An 18,388-nucleotide genomic window follows, 5' to 3' on the forward strand; every position below is an offset into this window, starting at 1 on the left:
CCAAGCAGTAATTTTAAGCCTTGCTTATCATTTCATTAAGACTTACTAAGTTGAAAGCACAATGGTACTAAGCAACAAATTTGAGCATAGATGAACAATAACTGAATTATCACTTGTTAACCTTATGCACACCAGACTTTTAAAGGACTATTAGCAGAAGTTCAAAAACTTGGCTCACACGGCGATCTTATCGGCTGCACTTCTCCCCTGCTTGCACAGTTGGAGCTTGAGCCTCCTTGCACAAGAAGCCAGCCAGTGCGAATGGTTTCAGTGGTATCTTGAATAGATATATCTTTGGACGGGCAGTTGGGCTCCACCCACGGAAGTGAAACTGCGCTCCCTGCACGGATTCTGCAGCGCCACGTGCACAGATCGTTTCTGTGGAATAGTCAGGATACATTTCTCGGCGACAGTACTTCTGCCCCGAGGGAAAAATTGCAGAAGCTACATGCGAGATCGGATTGCGTTCGATGATGCCGTGCGCTACCTGACGATACTCGAATCGTGCACACGCTGACACTACGTCGCTAGCCACGGCGCGACGCGATGGAAAATACTGATCCCTACGTTTTATAATTGAGCCACCACTCCAGAATCAGAACACAAGGCTTGGCATGGAAGAAGCGAGGCACAAGTAGACAACAAATGCAGGCGCATAAAGCCGATAGCATGCGAACTGCAAAACAACGTGAAGCTTACAAAATATTAAACGACAACAGTACAGTTCTAGGAGCATGTAAAAAGCGGGGCAAAGCAGCGTGCAGAAAACAATGCGTTAGGCTTACCAAGACGTGCAACAGCAAAAATACCCAATCTAAATAATTACAAGCACACCTCCCAACAAGAAAAAAGCGCCGCGAGGCAGCCGCTGTACGGGGAGATAAGGACGTAACGATGCGTCAGGCCTGCCATTCGAACCACGGGCGGAGAACATCGGGACACAAGACGCGAACACCCGGCTGCCGTCGTCGTTAACACAAAAAAGAGTCATGGTCAAATGACGTAAATATGACGTTTGTTTTGTGACGTCACAGGAAGTCACGTGATTACTTTAGCTTGACGTCACTTCTGCGTGGCAGCAGCTGTTGCCAGGGGGGCGCAGCTCGTGCCACGCGCGTGGCAGGAGACTTAACCTTCAGAATAATGTTTAGAAATACATATGCAATTTAACCTTGTACAAATACTTGTGTTAAAAGGTTTTCAGTACGTAAATAAACGTTTCAGTAGCTGCAAGGTTTGCAGGTCACGTGACAGGGACACATATTGTAGTGGCAAGTTTCGACACTACGAACCGCCACCCTTCCGATTTCAGGAAGTTTGCTGCCAAATTAAAATTATTTCCGCCAGTTTGTTTAGAAATTGCTTGTGGTTATCGGGCTATATAAAACGCTGGCTTTCATATGAGCTAGAGAACATATACGCGACAAAAATCGGTTGTCTGTCCCTTTAAGCTCGCGGGTGACAGGATGGAGAACTGCACACAATTCAAGTTTTCTAAACTCGGCTGTTAGGCGACCTCGAATGTCAGACAAACACGCAATTTCTACGCTTTCAGGAGTGAGCAGGCAAACGGAATTCCGACTACAGTGCCTCAGCCTGGCTCCGCCGTATACAAAGCATAATTTTTAACACTTATCTGAAACGCATCAAAACGGGCGGGCAGCCAGCTGGATCAAGCCCAGATCAGTCGTACGACACGCCACCGGCGTGCGATACAGCTGGGGTTAGGCTTTAGCAGTCAAATAGGAAGGGGAATAACAAACGAAGACATGCCTCATTTTTAAGATTCTGTTGCAACTGCAAAACCTTTCGTATTTGAGGCCAACCTCTCTCCGGGACGACTTACGTTCTGGGGCAGGTGTGTTATCTTGTCACGGCGTGAATAAGCATGCACAAAACCTCGTATACGCCCTGTATCACACACTGTTTTCGTGAGCTTCGCGTGTCATAGTTCTCAGTTAAAAGTATACCGTGGGCTGTTTTCTCTTTCTGTTAACTAGCAAAGCTAAGCGCACCGCAAGATAAACAAGCGTTGGCCGTGCAGGGAACTCTGACGTCATGGCGCATAAGTGATGAGCTTCGAAATCTCCCAACGAAATTAACAAGCCGCATGTTTGTTTCTTTCATTTACCGCGGAAATGAAAAAAAAAAAAAAGGATAGTGCAGCAGCTACTATACCGGGAACCGTATTCAGCAATCTCAGCAACAAGACCTTGAATCCCGACTTTAGTCTGGACGTGAAGACACGCTAGTCTAACGTAATCTGCATGAGTGGATGAAAAGACTAAATATTTCCTTTTTTTCTTTCGTTCTATATAAGTACTTGCGTTTACGTTGTGTATGTACGCATATGTACGTGCGCGTGCGAGTGTTTATGCGTGTGTGTGCGTGCGTATTATACAACGCACAACCTGAGAACGGCAGGTAAGCTTATACCTGAAATAAGCTATTCACGGGAAACTTTTAAAACTAATTTACCAACAGCAGAGCGCCGCATTTCCAGGATAAAAACCGCTAAGCCCAAACTCCACACACATTTCATAGTCGCTCCGAGATCATCGAGCACAGTCGGGCCCTGGCGACGGAGTGACGAACCATCGTAAATGCCGATGCCATGGCTTCGCGTTGGCACGGAGCAGGTCGCACGCGGAGCACAATAAAGCAAACAAAAACTGGAAAAGACTCTGCCCGTCTGGGGGAAAGCAATGACCTGCTTACGTTTTCCTCGCGGGTTTTGTCGAGACAAATAATAGTCAGCGGCAGTTACGGGATAACGCGCTCGGTTTATACAGGGAAACGGAGTGGCGAGGGTCATTGCTTGCCACGTGAACACATGGTCTCTTTTTTTTTTTTTTTTTGCCTGCTCGGAGCAATAAAATACGGAGCTGCTTGGACCTGCTCAGGACAGCTCTAAGCAGGCAGAAAAAAAAAGAGACCCACCGTATTTTTAGTGCAATCACCCGTTACGTTCGGAACGACGCAGGGTTATTCGTTGAACGGGGAGTATAATAGTTACTGAAGAACAAATGTAGGCTACACGAAAATGGGCAAGACAGACGACGGGACCAGTTCGCACTCAATAATTAAGTATTAATGTGTTGCACTGCTCCCGTGCGTGATAGTTGTTCTTGAGCAATTAACTCGCACGGCAGCAGTGCACCGTAAAATCACGGACGCGTGTTAGACGCAAAAATGAATGCCGTTTTCGGAGAAGCCCCTTGATAACTGTGCGATGCTTCTAAGTTTCACTATTCCGTCTTTTTTTTACAGCTCTAACGCCTTCGGACGCATCTGCTGCAGTTACTAAGCGGTTGTGAGCACACGTCCACCTCGTGCTCTTGTTCCGTTTTTACGTAGAACGTATAATTAAACGGACACCGAAGTGAATTTGTCAAGCTCTTGTTTTTTCTTGCACTGCGTAGACTGGCTCAAATGAACACACTTTCATCGTTTATCCGTTTATTTTGTAACTCCTCAAAGAAGAAAAAACTACCATGCGCGGTTTGCGGCGGCCGCACCAACTAACCGAAGTGACGTCAGGTAAAGGTGCTACGTGATGGCCGATGTCCAAGATTAAAGGAGCCATGAAGACAAAATACAAGTTGGGTTTATTGGAAAGACTGCTTAGTCCCGATAACAATGATACCAATATCATCGCAATCTTCGCGACAAATAACGGATATATTGAAGAAAACGTGTGAAGCAGTCGCGACCCCCTAGCCAATTTCCCGCAACTTTTCTATGACGTCACGTAACCTTGTTTGTGCGATTGGCGGCCGCTTAGCTGACCTGTCGCGACGAAACATGACTGGACGTCTGTAATGGGGCCTCTAGTTCCATTTGACCGCATCACTTGAATGCTAACGTGCAGTTAACGCACTGAAAATCATGTTTTATTGTTGGCCCGTCATTCTGGCTCAGAATACGTCACTGTGGCGCAAAATTTGAAAGTTTTTAAATACTTCTTGCTTTTTTTGTTCGCTAAAAAAACATCTTTTGTGGCTGTAATGGAGCTGAGTGAGATACTGAATCCTAGTTCTTTCAAATGAAACAAAGTTGTATTTTCTCTTCATGGCTCCTTTAACATTCAAACAAGTTTCGGTTTCGGTTCTGTGAAACAACATGCTTGACATCCGACGTTATTGTTGGATGGGCATTCTCGATATCTCAGTAATCGGCATACCGCGCTTCTACCATGTTGTCGGCTGTAAAATGCCCCAGATAAGCCTACCAACATGCCTTGGAATAGTAGCAATCACTAGCCGAGGCAGTGCATGAACGCACTCCGCGTCCCCGCAGACGCTCAAATGCCATGCGCTTTGCCCCCATATTTGGATCTTGCTTCACTCATGCCTGTATCGTAAAAAGCGTGTTCGCACCAAGCCAAGGGTCTGCTGATTCTGGCCTGTGCCCACTGCCCGCAAGCAGCCGGTGCTTATGGGAACAGCACGCCAACGTGTACTCGCTAGGGCGTCAGTGTCAGTCTGCGCGCGTTCTGCAAACTCGGTCGTGGAGCAGTGAACGTTGCAGCGCTAAAATGGTGAATGCAGTATAAAAAAACATCGGCCAAAAACAAAGAAATCAACTTCAAAAGAAAAAAAAAACATTCACTCTCGGGTATTCAAACTTGCGACTTGAAAAACAACGTAACTAGCACTCCAAACCACTCGGCCACGAGCCAACAGTGCCGGAAGTAAAGTATACAATGTATAGCCAGTTTACATTTTTATTTTTAGCATTTCAAGCTGCTTATATTACTATTTGTTCCCCAAATTGCCACAATATCATGTCTAGCGACTGCATTTCTTAGACGGAAAAGCGTTCGCAGATGCGTAGTCGTGCTGCTGACCGCTGTGCGCTTGTTCACCTAGCGCAAAAAAAAGTGCTTCCTGCACCCTAGCTAAACGCTGTACGGTAAAAGTACCAGTTGATGTTATTTCCGTAATACCTACATTAACTTCACTGACTCTTTTCCGGCCTTCAATTGGCCTTATATTTTCCTACTAGCGTACCAGACAGCGAAGCGTCGCATGTGCGCTTGTGCGGCGCTTGTGTGGAGCGACCTGGACGTGGAGCTTGATACAGTGTACAAACTAACATACTAAAGAAAGGCACATTCTTCCATTCCCAAACGTGTCGTGGCTTCGTTTCAAATGAGCGAACGAATTGCGACGAGACGACCCGTCTGCTGCTGGCGGACGCGGGGCCGCGGTCGAAAGGCCGGCGAGCCGTGCAGTAGCGCAGTCAAGCCAAGCCACCTTTTTGTGACGTCATAGATACGAAACGCCACAGAAAATGGGCGAGAATGCAGAGAGGAGGAGAGCATTTTTAAATTGATTTTTCTACTTAATAAAGTCGCGTAAACGCGGCGAGAGTGGTGGAAACATGGCCCACTGACTCCAGACTACAATTTGCGCTCGTAATCCCTCAATGTTTACAAATCACTTCAGTGTCCCTTTAAAGCGTAAAGCGCGGATCAGCTCGCCAAACGTGTTTTGTAGCGCCGGTCACGTGTTTTGCAGTAGCGTCGGTCGCCTACCGGGTACCGTACCTGATCCGGTTCCACGCTCTGCCGTAGCCCTCTGGTGCTTACCACAACAGTGAAGCCCAGTGCTTCAGGAAAGTGGACTTTGCCCCTCCATTTCGAGGTGGATGAACACTTTGGCGTTGCATTAGTATGTTTCCTGTTGCTTCCGTATCTCCCCCACACCATACACACGCCTCATCCTCTGGTACGCATCAGTCAGACGCTGTCGCCACCCGTCGGCCGATCACTCGGCGAACAGGTTAATCGCTACAAACGAGCGAAACTCAGGCGGAAAACAGGGAGAGGCAGCCCAGATTAGGGTGCCTCGATACTTCGATCCTTTGATAAGCACAAGCATACTTTGAAAGGCATACTTCGTTCCTTTGATCAGCATTTAGGCAACAACAGCACTAAGTGTTGGCTAAGCTTCGCAAAATAGAAAAGCTTGCGAACGCGAGCTCTTGTTCCTGAACGTATTGGATTGGAAAAACGTTTTCGTGCACCGCAAATGGTGGCGCACTTCGCATGCTACCCAGCTGCGGCGGGAGGTGTAATGGCGGATGCCGTATAGCAGACGACGCGGCTGTCCTCACCCTCAGCGGAGCGCGCGAGCATCAAGGCACCCTAGCCCAGATTAGGGTGAATTGATGCTCGCGTGCTCGCATTGAGGCACTCTAGCCCAGATTTAAAAAAATAAAAAAAAACGAGACTAAAAAATACAGATCCCGCCGAAACGATGCAGCGTATAGCGTGCATACGCGCTCGAACCAATTAAGTGGTCGCCGTGACTGCAAGCGCACACCTGTGTCGTCGAGGTGTCGTTGCCCGGACAACGACGCGCGGTAGATATAACTAGAGCAGCAAAGTGACACACAATTAAGGGACCTGTCATGCCCAAACCCGCGTACAAGCACTGCCGGACTTCTCTCGTTACTGTACGCCCGGTATGTCACTCTAAGTGCAGCGTAGCGTACACGAGGACGTCCGGCGCATCCAATGCACCTGTATAGGGTCGCATACACTGTCTAGAGCAAATGGCGTTCAACCAGCCTTAAGCGTAGAGCAACAGGGGCCTTCATATCGTGAGCTTTATCAACACTAAGTTTACTACGGTACGCAAGTCAAACGATACGCAAGATATTTGCCTTTCATGGAGCGCACAATTTGCTTAACTGAGTTTTTCTGCGTGCGGTTGCGATGGGATTGAACAGTATCAGCTATAGATACTATAGTATCTATATATACTACAGTATCAGTTATAGATACCAGAAACTGCCCACATTCTAATTCTGACTGGTTACACATTCTAAATTGGTCATGCAATAAATATGAAAAACTATATATACGTTTGCTACGACGAAACGGAGGTCACTGTCAAAGACATAGCAGTTTGATAATGTTCGTATGTTGATGCGTTAAAACTTTTAAAAGAAATCGCACAATTTTACGAACTAATTGCGAAACAGAGAAAGATGACCAAGTTCGCGCTTTGCTGGCAAAAGGCCCGATGCTGCGTTGTATACCCATGACCAAACTAGCGGAACAAAAACTAAAATTTTGGGGATTTACGCGCCGAAAGCTACACTATGAGGCGCGCCATCCATCTTGAAAAGCAGCGGCCACGGCCGCGAATCGAACCCGCGTCCTTAGGCGCAGCAGCACAACGCCTTAGGCACTGAGTCACCGCGGCGGGTTAACGAGTGGTATACATCTCATCCTCGTCCGCATGGATGAGAATTGTTAATGTCCACGCGCTGCGAAACTGCAGCACGAAAAAAAAAAGTTTCCAGGGGTTGGCATCTCGGAGTATTTTTTTTTTTTTTTTTACTGATTAATGAGTATTTCGCAGTACAGTTTATCCGAACAAAACAAGACCCTGTAAGAGGACACGTGCAATCAGAAATGGGGAGAACAGGATCGCGTGTCAAGTAAGCACCGCGTCCTATATCGGTGAAAAATGACATCGGAGAGGCACCACTTTTCACGCATCTTTGCCCCCAATCGGAGACCAATGAACAAGCGACCTCGAAAAGACAAGTGAGCGTGGAGAACAAGCTCGCTTGGTGCTCCTGGCGATCCCACGTAAGCACTGTTTCAATTTTCGGCTGGAACGCTCCGATTAGGCGCACTAACGCGAAGGGGCAGCGCGTCTGTCATAAATACCAACAAGCGTCACTAAGTAAGCTAAGCTTTATTTATTGACGCTAATACCAACCGTCCTCAACGAGGTCAGCCCGAACAACACGTCGCGATGATAAACGCGGGAAAGCCTTTGAAACGAAAAAGAAAAACTACGCGTTATCTCTGCTCCCTGTAGTCAGAAAAAAAATCAGCAGTGGCTTAGCTCGGATATGCCAGGATATACGCAGCGTGAGCTAAGGTTCAGCTGGTTATTCTTAGCTTTCCTGGTTAACCATAGCTTGAAATGGGGCTAGTTGGTTTTTTACTCGGAACATTGCTGGCGCTAGGCGGGACAAGGACGACGAATTACAACTGGAGCGCACTGGTTGTCTAGGATTAGCTTGATTATCATGCTTACTGCTGCTTCAATGACACACACAAGGTATGCGCATTATGTGACGCGTGTATATTTATCAAGAGGCTCCGGCGCAGCGTCACCAATCGGCCCAGAGCTAAGCTGGTTCCACAGGCGCACGCCCGTGTTGCTGCGACGCACGAGCCATCGGTTCCACACCCGGCCACCCCTCGCATGATCAAGTGGACCGGGCCGCCACGTGCCGCGCATGCGCAGCACGCCTCTCCAGGAGCCACGCGAAACTGCTCAACCTCGGCCAGTGTAGCTGACTCTACAATAAAGTAAAACTCCCACCTACCCTCGCGGGAACCCCTGTGTAGATGCGACGCATAGGGGGTTCACGTTGCAGCGTTGGACAGCGGAGCAACAGCGCTGGAACGATGGAGCAGAGCGGCGCAGGCACCGCGTTTTATAGCGCGCATAACGGTGAGGGGACGCGCCGGCGTCAGTGCGCCTGCCGCGGCTATGACGAAACACAATCCACTTTAATCCAATCCAAATCCAAGCCAAGCCAATCGAATCCAATCCAATGCCCCTCGCGAGAGAGTGTTCGCTATCGGAGAGGAGAGGGGGTGAGCGGCGGAGAGCGCAGCTCGCGCGGCGAGGAGAATGGGGGAGGGGCGGACGGCGACGACGCCGGATGCAGGGACAAGGCGAGTGAATGAGATGCAGTCGCATCTAAAAAAACCTCCGTTGCTACTTTCAACATTATCGCGCGGAGCGGTCTCTTCGAATCGATGTTTAATGCGCCGAAGCTACGCCTGGAGTACTATTGGGGCTCGCGATAGTGGAGGGGTCCCGATTAATTTTCACCACCCCGGAATCGTGCGCCCACATCTCGACACACGGGCGCCGGGGCGCTTCTGCTTTTCGCCTCCATAAGAAAAGCGGCTTCCGTGGCTGGGATCGAACCAGCGTTACTCTGTGCTTTTGACTGGTGCAAATAAAGTTTCTTATGTATATATGGTTAAAAAAATTCACGCATCTCCACGAAGTGAATCATGACGAGTGGACGAAGCACTGGGTATCGTTCGTACCGTAAATCACCCGTGACATTTCCTACTCGCGCATGTAAATGAACGACAACGCGTGTGTACAGTATATACAGTTCCAATTCAATCCACTTCAATCCAATGCTCCTCGCGCATGCGCAACACTGTACACGGACGCCAAGCTACAGCCCCGGACAGTTGTTGTAGGTAAACTTTACTGACACACAAAAAAACAAAGAAAAAGACCCCCAAAGTCCGGGGTTCTGAAAGGAACAAAATTATCTATACAGACGGGAGAACCTGACGAACGTGAGCCACCAAAGCTTGCCACCAGGCCACTCGGTCTGTTCCCTCCGGTGGCGCGAGCCAGTCTTGGAGAGAAGAGGGAGGATGTGTAAGGGATTTAAGATGAATTGCGAGTGATGGTTGCGAACCAGAACAGTCCCAAAGAACATGCGGCGTATTGGGAAAGCCAGAGCACTTGGAGCACCGCGCAGGGCTGCGATGGCCTTGTAGTCGATGCAGTATGTGCGGAGTTGGAAGGCTGTCCGTTTGCGCTTGCCGGATAAGACAAGCATCTGCCCGGGGTAACAGGTGAGAGGGAGACGGAAGAGTCTGCCTATCCCTGATTAACTGTTGCACAGTCTGGCGTCGATGAAGACGGGCTTGTCGCGCTTGCGTGGGTGGGTGGAAAGGATTTGGCCCCGGACAGAGCGAGGTCCTAAGGTGCTTCGTCTCTAAAACGCGTCTTTCGTGGCTGGAATGACGCTGAGTGAGTTACCAAAGGCTGGTTCTTTCAAACTGAACAAAGCCGCATTTTGTCTTCACGGCCTCTTTTAACTGCTACGAGCCGTGCAGTGCATGCTGTCAAACGCTGCAGGCGAAGCACAGACAGGCAGGCAGAGGGACACAGACAGCGAGAGAGACATGAACACGCATATTCCGGTGAACGGAAGCGCGAAGAACAAATAGGAGAAACAAATACAAACCAACTCGCCCAGCTTTCTTTGTTACTATACACATATTCCGGTATGGTGCAATGGTGGTTAGCCTAGCTTCCGAAAGAAACGGTTTCAACACATTTTCACTCGCGATGCCACGGTCATAGGCCACAGCGCCGCAGTCTGGACATGTCTACAGGACCATAGATATGAGGTGTCAGCTGAGCCTCCCCGAAAACGCGAACTTTGACTCTGCAGACGACACTGCCTCTGTCGTCAAACATTCAGGCCGTTAGGCACTTTCGCTGGGGCCCGATTGCGGTGATATCTCGGCTGGCGATAAGCCCCGCGCCGTTTTACCAGTCGCGCCCGTACTGCGAGAAACCGGCCGTTGCCGTCGCGTGACTTCAGTTTCTAATTTCCGCGGTTGTCATTCCTCCCTGGAAGAAATTGGCAAAAACGCAAGATGTAGAAATACATGACGGGTGCACGCACATCACACTGGCACCCGCTTCTTCAGGTCGTCCCCTCGCACGGTCGCAGGTTCAAATCATGGTCGCGAAGGCAGTTGGATGCAACAAACAAAAAAATGCCCGTTTACACAGGTTTGGCAGCGAACTAAGCATCTCAAAGTGGTCAATATTTATCGGTAACCTACAGCTACGGCGCACTTCACGGCCCAGATGCCCCAAATTCCGGGTTCAAATTTTAAAAAGCGCCGGATATATTTATACTTTTTAACTGGAACGAGGTGGTCGTTGAATTAACAGAAAAAATTCCAACAGTCAGGAGCGCCAAGAACAGTTCAGGGGAAGTTGCTATTGTCATTTTTGTGCAAAAAAAGAAAAAAAGAAGGGGGGGGGGGAGGATTTACAGCCAGTCGGCAAGGGGGATATGTGGCCCCCGGGCAGGGATGTAGCCAAGGGGTCAGAACCCCTCCCCCCCTGAAATTTTCTGAGGGCTGCATTCCTCCCTCCCACTTCCGTTCGCCAATTCTTTTGGCTATGGTATTTACACACCGAATCGATGTACTATAATGCAAAAACAAGAGTAAGAAGGATGTTGGTTTATTAAAACCGAAAAATGACTAAAATTTTGTTGGGGACCACGATCTCTCTCCCTTTTCTACCGGGGTCGTTAAACACCACTTGAAAAATATTCCTGGCTACGCCACTCTGGCCCCCAGGCGGGACTCGAAAGCCCAACCCTCAGATGGTGCGTCCGACGCTCTGCCAACCTAGCTTCAAGGGCAGCTGCGTTTAGTTCGATTTTCTGGATTATTTATGCACATGTAGATGCATTTTGCTTTTAAGCGTGGTACACACCGTTCAAATCCGACAAAACTTTGGTTGAAGGGGACCTTTTTTACGCTCCGTGGCGTTTACTTGAGCAGCTACGTCATGTGGATGCTGGTCCTAACTCCAGTCACGGTGCATATTTGTCGCCAATTTACTTCATACCATTTCAAGATTTCTATTTTAATATACAGAAAAAACGAAGAGAAAACCCTTTCCCCATGTATTGCTGTCCAGTGGCCGGCACAGCGACCTAGCACGGTGGTCTCAACATAGTGTGCCAGGGGACCCGTTTTGCCCTTGCAAACGAGACTGACGACGTTACGATAATCATCTATGTAATAACACCAAGCGATTTGCACATGCAGCTGAAGCCGCCCGCATATGTTCAACAACCCCCTATTGAGCTGACTTATGCTAACACATATCATATTGTGAAAAGTTTTGCTCCTGCAGCTAAATCACCCAAACACATTTACGCTTCTTTTTGTTTGTCTGGCTATTCCGCATGGCTGGAGTGTTGTGCAAAAAGGAGACGGTAAAGGATGTGCAACGCACAGAAAAAAAATAACCGTCGGTGTCATGCACCGAAGGCTCAATTTTGCATTGGCACCAAGGTTTGGCAAAAAGGAGAAAAGACTTGTGGAGAGGGGGCAAGAGTTTGAGGAAGGTTTCCAGGACCACCACTGGCCTAGCACAACTACCAGTTCCGCATTAAGCTTTTCTGCTCTAAATTTTCTGCATTGTTAAAGGTGCCGTCATAGAAAGAAAGGCAAACGTCCAGTTTTCGACAGGCTGGCTTTTTGAGACCACTTTGTCACCTTTGAGACCTGAAGTAAAACGAGCAGCAGCTTCAACATTTTCTTGAACAGGTGACAGAAAACGTCTTCAGCATTCAGCCAAACACCCTGCAGGTGTACAAGGCACTGCATCACTGCACACAAGCCTGTGCATTAAACTTCAAGCCATGGCAGCTATTTTTCTCGAGCAAAAACAGCAAACAGTTCGTCTTTTCTGTTGCGAGGACTGCTGTAGATCACAGTATGTCAGTGTTGTTTGGGTGTTTTAAAACTGCTAAGTGTTGCGGCACTTCTAAAAGGATGTTCGGTGTCTGTCTGCACGCGTCGCATTGGCTGTTACTGTAAGCCAGATGATGCTCTGGTCGTTTTCACGTCTCTGAGGTGTAGGATGATGCCATTTGTGCTGAGAAGTGGAAATCACCCATGACGGGTAGATTTGAACTGCTAATGAGGAGCAGCTTGACCACTGCCAATTCTCAGCGCAATCTTGATTCCGCTTATTTCACACAGTGACAGAAGTGACAAAAAGCGGTAACAATGGCCACGACAATGCACGACTGTAAATTTGAACGCAAAAGTCTTCCAATGAAGCCACGTCATCATATATTACCGCACACATTGTAGTATTCACGGCGGCACTCTGCGAATCGTCAACCACCACTACCAGCTGCTATGGAGCTCAGCTCTTGATTATCATCATCAGATCATCCTCAGCAACCGTTATCAACTGAAGTTCGGAGGACGACACCACCGCTCAGTCTCAACAAGCACGAACGCTCTGCTACTACCCCACCAGTTCGTGGCACGAAAGCCAATAATACCAGCCCTCAACCACCAAAGTTGATCGTCTCACCGGAGATGAGACTAATGTAAAAGCCTCTCTTCCCGACTGTATACTACACCAGCAATGATCATTCGACATGTCAATAGCAGCAAATGCCGAAACAGCCTTTAATGCTCTTCAAGTCCTGGCTGCAATGCATTTCCCACGGAATACATCGAACAATAGAATTCTGCTGAAGGGACTTGAGGGATGTATGTACGTACATATAGATGTCTCGCACGAGGTTTTGGATTACACCATGGCTAGATACACTTATAAATAACCCTCCCCCTAAAGCCCACCTAGTTGGGGGTTCCGTATTTTTGGTGTTTTACTACTAGCACTAAAAAGTAGCCCCTGAGGCAGTTTCCTAGGAATCAGTAAAAACCAAGGAACTCTGAGCCGTCCTTGCAAAGCAAAACCCAGAGCTTCACACATACACAAAAAAAGACCCATTTTACTGAGGACATTTTGCCGCAAAACCTGAACAAAAGCGAAAAAAAATTCAGTAGTACTTTTCACCAATCACAAGCTCGGCAGACTTATTGTTAAAAAAAAAAAATATGAGAACACTAACTATATGAAGGTACTTCCACTGAAGTTTGGCTTTCGCAGCTTGGAGAGCACTTTCTAAGCACTAGGAATGACCAGTCTGGTCGAAAGCTTTTCCTGATTTACTGGCTGTGCGAAGCGCATACCTACAATGACAGACAAAACGCTTAAAGCATATGCCCTTTACATTGTTTTTTTTTATTATTCAGTTCAATCCATATTTGCATGCTTTCAAAAGAGGGCTGTTCTTTAATCTTTTACACGTAATGTGGTGTTGAACGTGTTTGGAAAGCTTAGGATTGAGAGGCAAGTTACACGATTCACAGCCTTATGGGAAAGCAGTAGCCATAAAACACTAGCCCACATTGATTTCTTTCACACACCAAAAAGCACCTAATATAAGCAGGAGAAAACACACACAAAGAAACGCCCCTCAAGTTAATGAAAAATGAACACAGAAGCTTACACATAGCCAAAGCAAATCTCCAGCACTTTTTAACTAACACAGAGAATGAGGCTGAAAATCAACTCTGACCAGCAACTCTGTAACCAGATTCTTGACACTGCTACATCACCTTCACTTTAATTGATGCGGCAAGTGAGGCATCCTTTGTGCGCATTTGAGGCGAACACTGCTGGCTTGACGTGTAACGCAGAAAAACTTTTCTGGTTGCCTCCCCGCGCCTCGTAAAATTTTGATGCCAATAGAATTGGCGATACTCTGGTCAGCCAGAAGTTTAGAACAGCCTCCCCACACCGTGTGCACAACATTTCGGGTTGTTGTCAGTGCTAGGAGAGGTCCGCCAAAGGGCATATCGTAACCACTGGGAAAATTCGACCAGTGCCCTCCGTACAAACACAGGCAACAATTCCAGTTGTCACTGCCTTTAAACTTAACCACTGCATTCCCTCTAACGACTACAGTATAGCCCACTTATAGCGAGCCCGGTTTTAACGATATAGTGGCTATAACGAACAAACGTTCGTTTCCCGTTACCATTGGTATACATAGATTTTCTGTCCAGATATAGCGAAAAGCGGATATAACGAAGTGATTTCGGTTTCCCGTTGTGTTCCTTATAAGCGGGCCCGCCTGTACTACTTTACCACACTCAGAGCTACCAGCAACCTAGTGCACAACAAAAGTGTTGCCCTAACATTGCCCCTGCAGTTTCACTAACCACTGACAGACGCAGCTACAACAAACTCTTTCTCTACCTTTTAGCAACGCCAGAGGGGAGAAAAACTGTCTATGCCTCCCACCTTCCCCAGTAGCTTCAGGTATGCTTGTACAAAAAGAATTCTCAAGAGACTCCTCTCAGGGTTTTTTGAAGAATGCAAAGCAGGCAATCACTTAACCGGATAAAGTTTTCTGAGGGGAATCGCTGATTTGCCTTGCGTAAAATAAAGTGACTCCGTGGGGTATCACTGGTGGTGGTTGATTTGCAGTTCATTTCCACTCTCATGGGCAAGACAACCAATGCACTCTGCTGTCACTGTGAAGTGAAACAAGTGGATAGGCTCAAATAGTGACGGCACTAGCAATGCCCTTCTGTATGACGCTTTACGTTTTGTATCCTACCTGATTTTGGATTAGAACATCGCAGGGTAGCATTAAACATACTCCAGTAATAAAAATGCTAGAGATACCGCATGAACAAACGTCCCGCACAAGATGCCAGAACCGTGTTTCGGGGTATGAAGAATTTAGAGAGAAGTTCGGAAGCCCTGTTGGATTGACACATTCCACGGTGCGGGCAGTGCAATCAAAAACTGTTCCCACACACAACTGAGTAGCAAGGCCAGGATGGGTTCCTTTGGTTAAAGGAATGCGGTGGGCAGGTCGACAACTGTGTGGACATACAACAACATAACAGAACTACGAACGTAAAGTCACCACCACACGCAACACAAACTACCGTCAAAGCAAAATGACATGACTTCGAGCTTTAACCCTGCACTCACCACATTGAAATGAAAAAAATGAGAACGCCCACTTGTTGGATGCACCAGCCACGCAGCATAATAGTGACAACCCGTCGTTCAACCACACCACTGCACGCATTCTTCTTTAATACAAACTATCGACATCGCACAACCATGGCCACACACTCATAACTGCCTTCCGGAGCTTAGGACGAGAGGGGTCGAATACAGCCGTTATAATCACGAGCACGCAATCTAGTGATCTATTGACACCGGACATACAATTGGAGAGGGCTACTTTACCACACCTGTATTTGTTGTTTCTTTTTAATGAGGTAAACTTCGTTTCACCTGTATCGCCCCTCCATCCACTACAGTCTGCGGCCCTTCGAAGGATTACTGAAGCCACTCACAGGACCGATAAGAACCCCCAAAACAACCCACAAGCACGATGTTTATGCACCACAAAGGCTGCCAAACCGAAAGGAGCGCGCGGACACTACAACGTACGCAGCTCCCATCTCCCACGACGACCCTGAAGAAAAGGGCGAGGAAAAGTTGCGCGTAGCGTGTGGCCAACGGGACGGTCACGACGTCGAGATCGACGCACGAAGCTCACAATCCCCCCAACGCAGCCGCCAGACAGTGAAACTTCGTGCGGCAAATGCGCTTCGCCGTGAACGACCCTCAAACAGGCGCGACCAACAACGGAGTCTGGCGGAGGAGGCGGGGACAATAAACTAAAAATAAGGCAAGACACGAAGTACACGTAACGTTGTAGACACGCGACTAAATCGAAGATCTCGCGCCCGATTCCAATCCAACAACAAAAACACCGCCACGAACCGTTTATGGGGGCGCCGACAGATGGGACCACGTGTACGAAAGAAACAAAAGTCGTCTGCTAGTCTGCTACGACGAGCTCGCGGCGCGAGAGAGGAGAAACAATCAATCCTCGTGTTTACTACAAGGTCGTTGGCACAGATTTCATGTAGGAGTCGCCGCGGTGGACAATATAAATGTCCGTTTGTTTATACATCGGGAATTGTTCTATCAGAAAACAGCAACGCCATGGATGGGATGAAACAAACGGGGTTTGAAGAATCGTCTGAACCCGTTCGCGAGCTGGGCGCGCGTCCGTCTATATCCGAGCGCGTAGAAAAACGAAGAAAGCTGGGGCGTCGGCACAAAAGGCTGAACACGCCTGACGCCAAAGTGATTTCGAACTACTCGTACGAATGAAAAAAGGCCGAGAGCAGAAGAACCATTAGAACGCGTCCTCCGGAGTAGCCTGTCGGGGTAGCCCATGCACTCGCACGGGCTACCCTGAAGGACGCCCAGAGTGAAGAAGCGAGACGTGAGGGACCGAAAAAAGAACAAAAGGAGGCAGGAAACTTGTCCCGGCAGCGGGCATTCACTGCAACGACAGGGCGGACGCAGTGAAAAAAACGTCCCCGACAGAAGAGACTGTCTCCGTCGTACCTTATTTTGTTGTTTTTTTTATTCAAGTCGCTCTCCCAGCTGCATTACTTTCCCATTCCCCTTTCCTTTCTTTTTTTTCCCCTCTCAGACGCAACGTTCCGCTTTGACGAGCAAAGGAGTGGCAAGTTTCCGAAACGGACGGACGTAACGGGGAACTTTGAACTGGCGACAGACGTCAACGGCGTCCGCACGATTCAGCGCGGTCGGCGCAGCCAGCCCCCGTCAAAGTTATCAAACTCGACCCAGCCGGGCTTGTACTTCAGCGCTTTGCTCTGACGTGCACTCGTTTGAAGCCACGCGCGTTCGCCGACGGGTTGACGCTCTGCAGAATTAACAAGACGTGCACGGCAACACGTCGATGCTTGACGGGGGGGGCCTTTTAACCCTAGGCGTCCGTGAGCAGACGGACCCCGTCCCGCCCCCCGATTGAAGCCCCACGCCCATTAAGGCCTGCTTTAGAGGTCGCCACACTCACCGTCATTCTCTTCGTCGTACTTGAGGGCCTTGGAAATGAAGTCGAAGGCCTTCTTGTGGTGTTGCTTTTGGCGGATGAGCAAGTTGGCGTCGGGCTCACCACTGGCGGCCGCCATGATACTGGTGTCCTGCGCCGCCGTCAGATGGCTCTCGGTGTGGCTTCGCCAGACGCCGCGGAACACAAACCACAACACGAGCACCACCTTGGAGAGGAGCCATCGAAGCATGCAAAACACCACAAACACCGGGTAGAACACGTAGCCCACGGCCTTTAGCGTTCGCACCCGGCGGCTGGTGACCGCTGCCATATCCGTAACGCCGTCGCCGGCGCGAGCACGCTCGTGGTTCGGCCAGCTGCAGCCGCTCACTACACGCACGCCACCATAACAACCGACTCGTCTGCTCGAGGGAGGAAGAAAAAGCACGCCCTCTCCCAACTCTAGCGGAAAGTGGCGCGGCGTAACGATCACGTGATGTCTCCGAATGGACCAATCAGAGAGTCGAGTTTGGTCTGGCGCGTGGTACGGGGCGAAATTTTGCCCCCCACGCTCGCTGTACCGCTGTACTCGAGCGGCTGTACTCAAACCGCTGTACTGATGCGGGCGCATTTTGGCAGCCAGCCTGTTTCGAGGGCGCCGTGACGAAATTTGTCGCTGGGCGGACGGCGATCGATGCAGACGCGGAACAACTGCGTCGTCATGACCTTAATATTGGACTGCAGGGGATTCTAACCGGCTGGTCCGTCTGGTGTAACGCAATATTTCACCGCGAGAGAGTGAGAGAGAGAAAACGTTTATTGAAACAACGGGGACGGGAAAAAGAGCTAGGCACTTTATTTTTTCTTCTTTGTTGTTTGATTTTACGTTCGAGTATGTTCGCGGAGATAAAAAAATACGGCGTGCGTTGCGAGCTGATTTTCTTTACGTCAATTGGGCATTAATTAAAGTCCTACTGGCCTAATTAATGGTCACAATAATTGGTGCTATGCTAATAAAAATGGTCATCGTTCATGGTATTATATCTGCATCAAAATACTGCTT

At 48.7% G+C, this 18,388-nt stretch overlaps 1 protein-coding gene across 2 annotated transcripts in view; it reads right to left on the reverse strand.

Moving 5' to 3' along the window:
* The window catches only part of Spas (spastin), an 83,167-nt gene extending 65,403 nt beyond the window's left edge, over positions 1-17,764 (reverse strand). Inside the window, exon 1 of one of the 2 annotated variants that reach the window (XM_077672597.1) lies at positions 17,350-17,764. In XM_077672597.1, the coding sequence (XP_077528723.1) occupies positions 17,350-17,656 (307 nt within the window). In that variant the 5' untranslated portion in view covers positions 17,657-17,764. The remainder of the gene's footprint in view (positions 1-17,349) is intronic. The other variant, XM_077672596.1, reaches the window with a different exon arrangement.
* Between the last annotated feature and the right edge of the window lie 624 nt (positions 17,765-18,388).

Source organism: Haemaphysalis longicornis, unplaced genomic scaffold (genome assembly GCF_048455015.1).
Source record: "Haemaphysalis longicornis isolate Haplotype H1 unplaced genomic scaffold, Haemaphysalis longicornis Haplotype H1 scaffold_6, whole genome shotgun sequence".
Classification (NCBI taxonomy): domain Eukaryota; kingdom Metazoa; phylum Arthropoda; class Arachnida; order Ixodida; family Ixodidae; genus Haemaphysalis; species Haemaphysalis longicornis.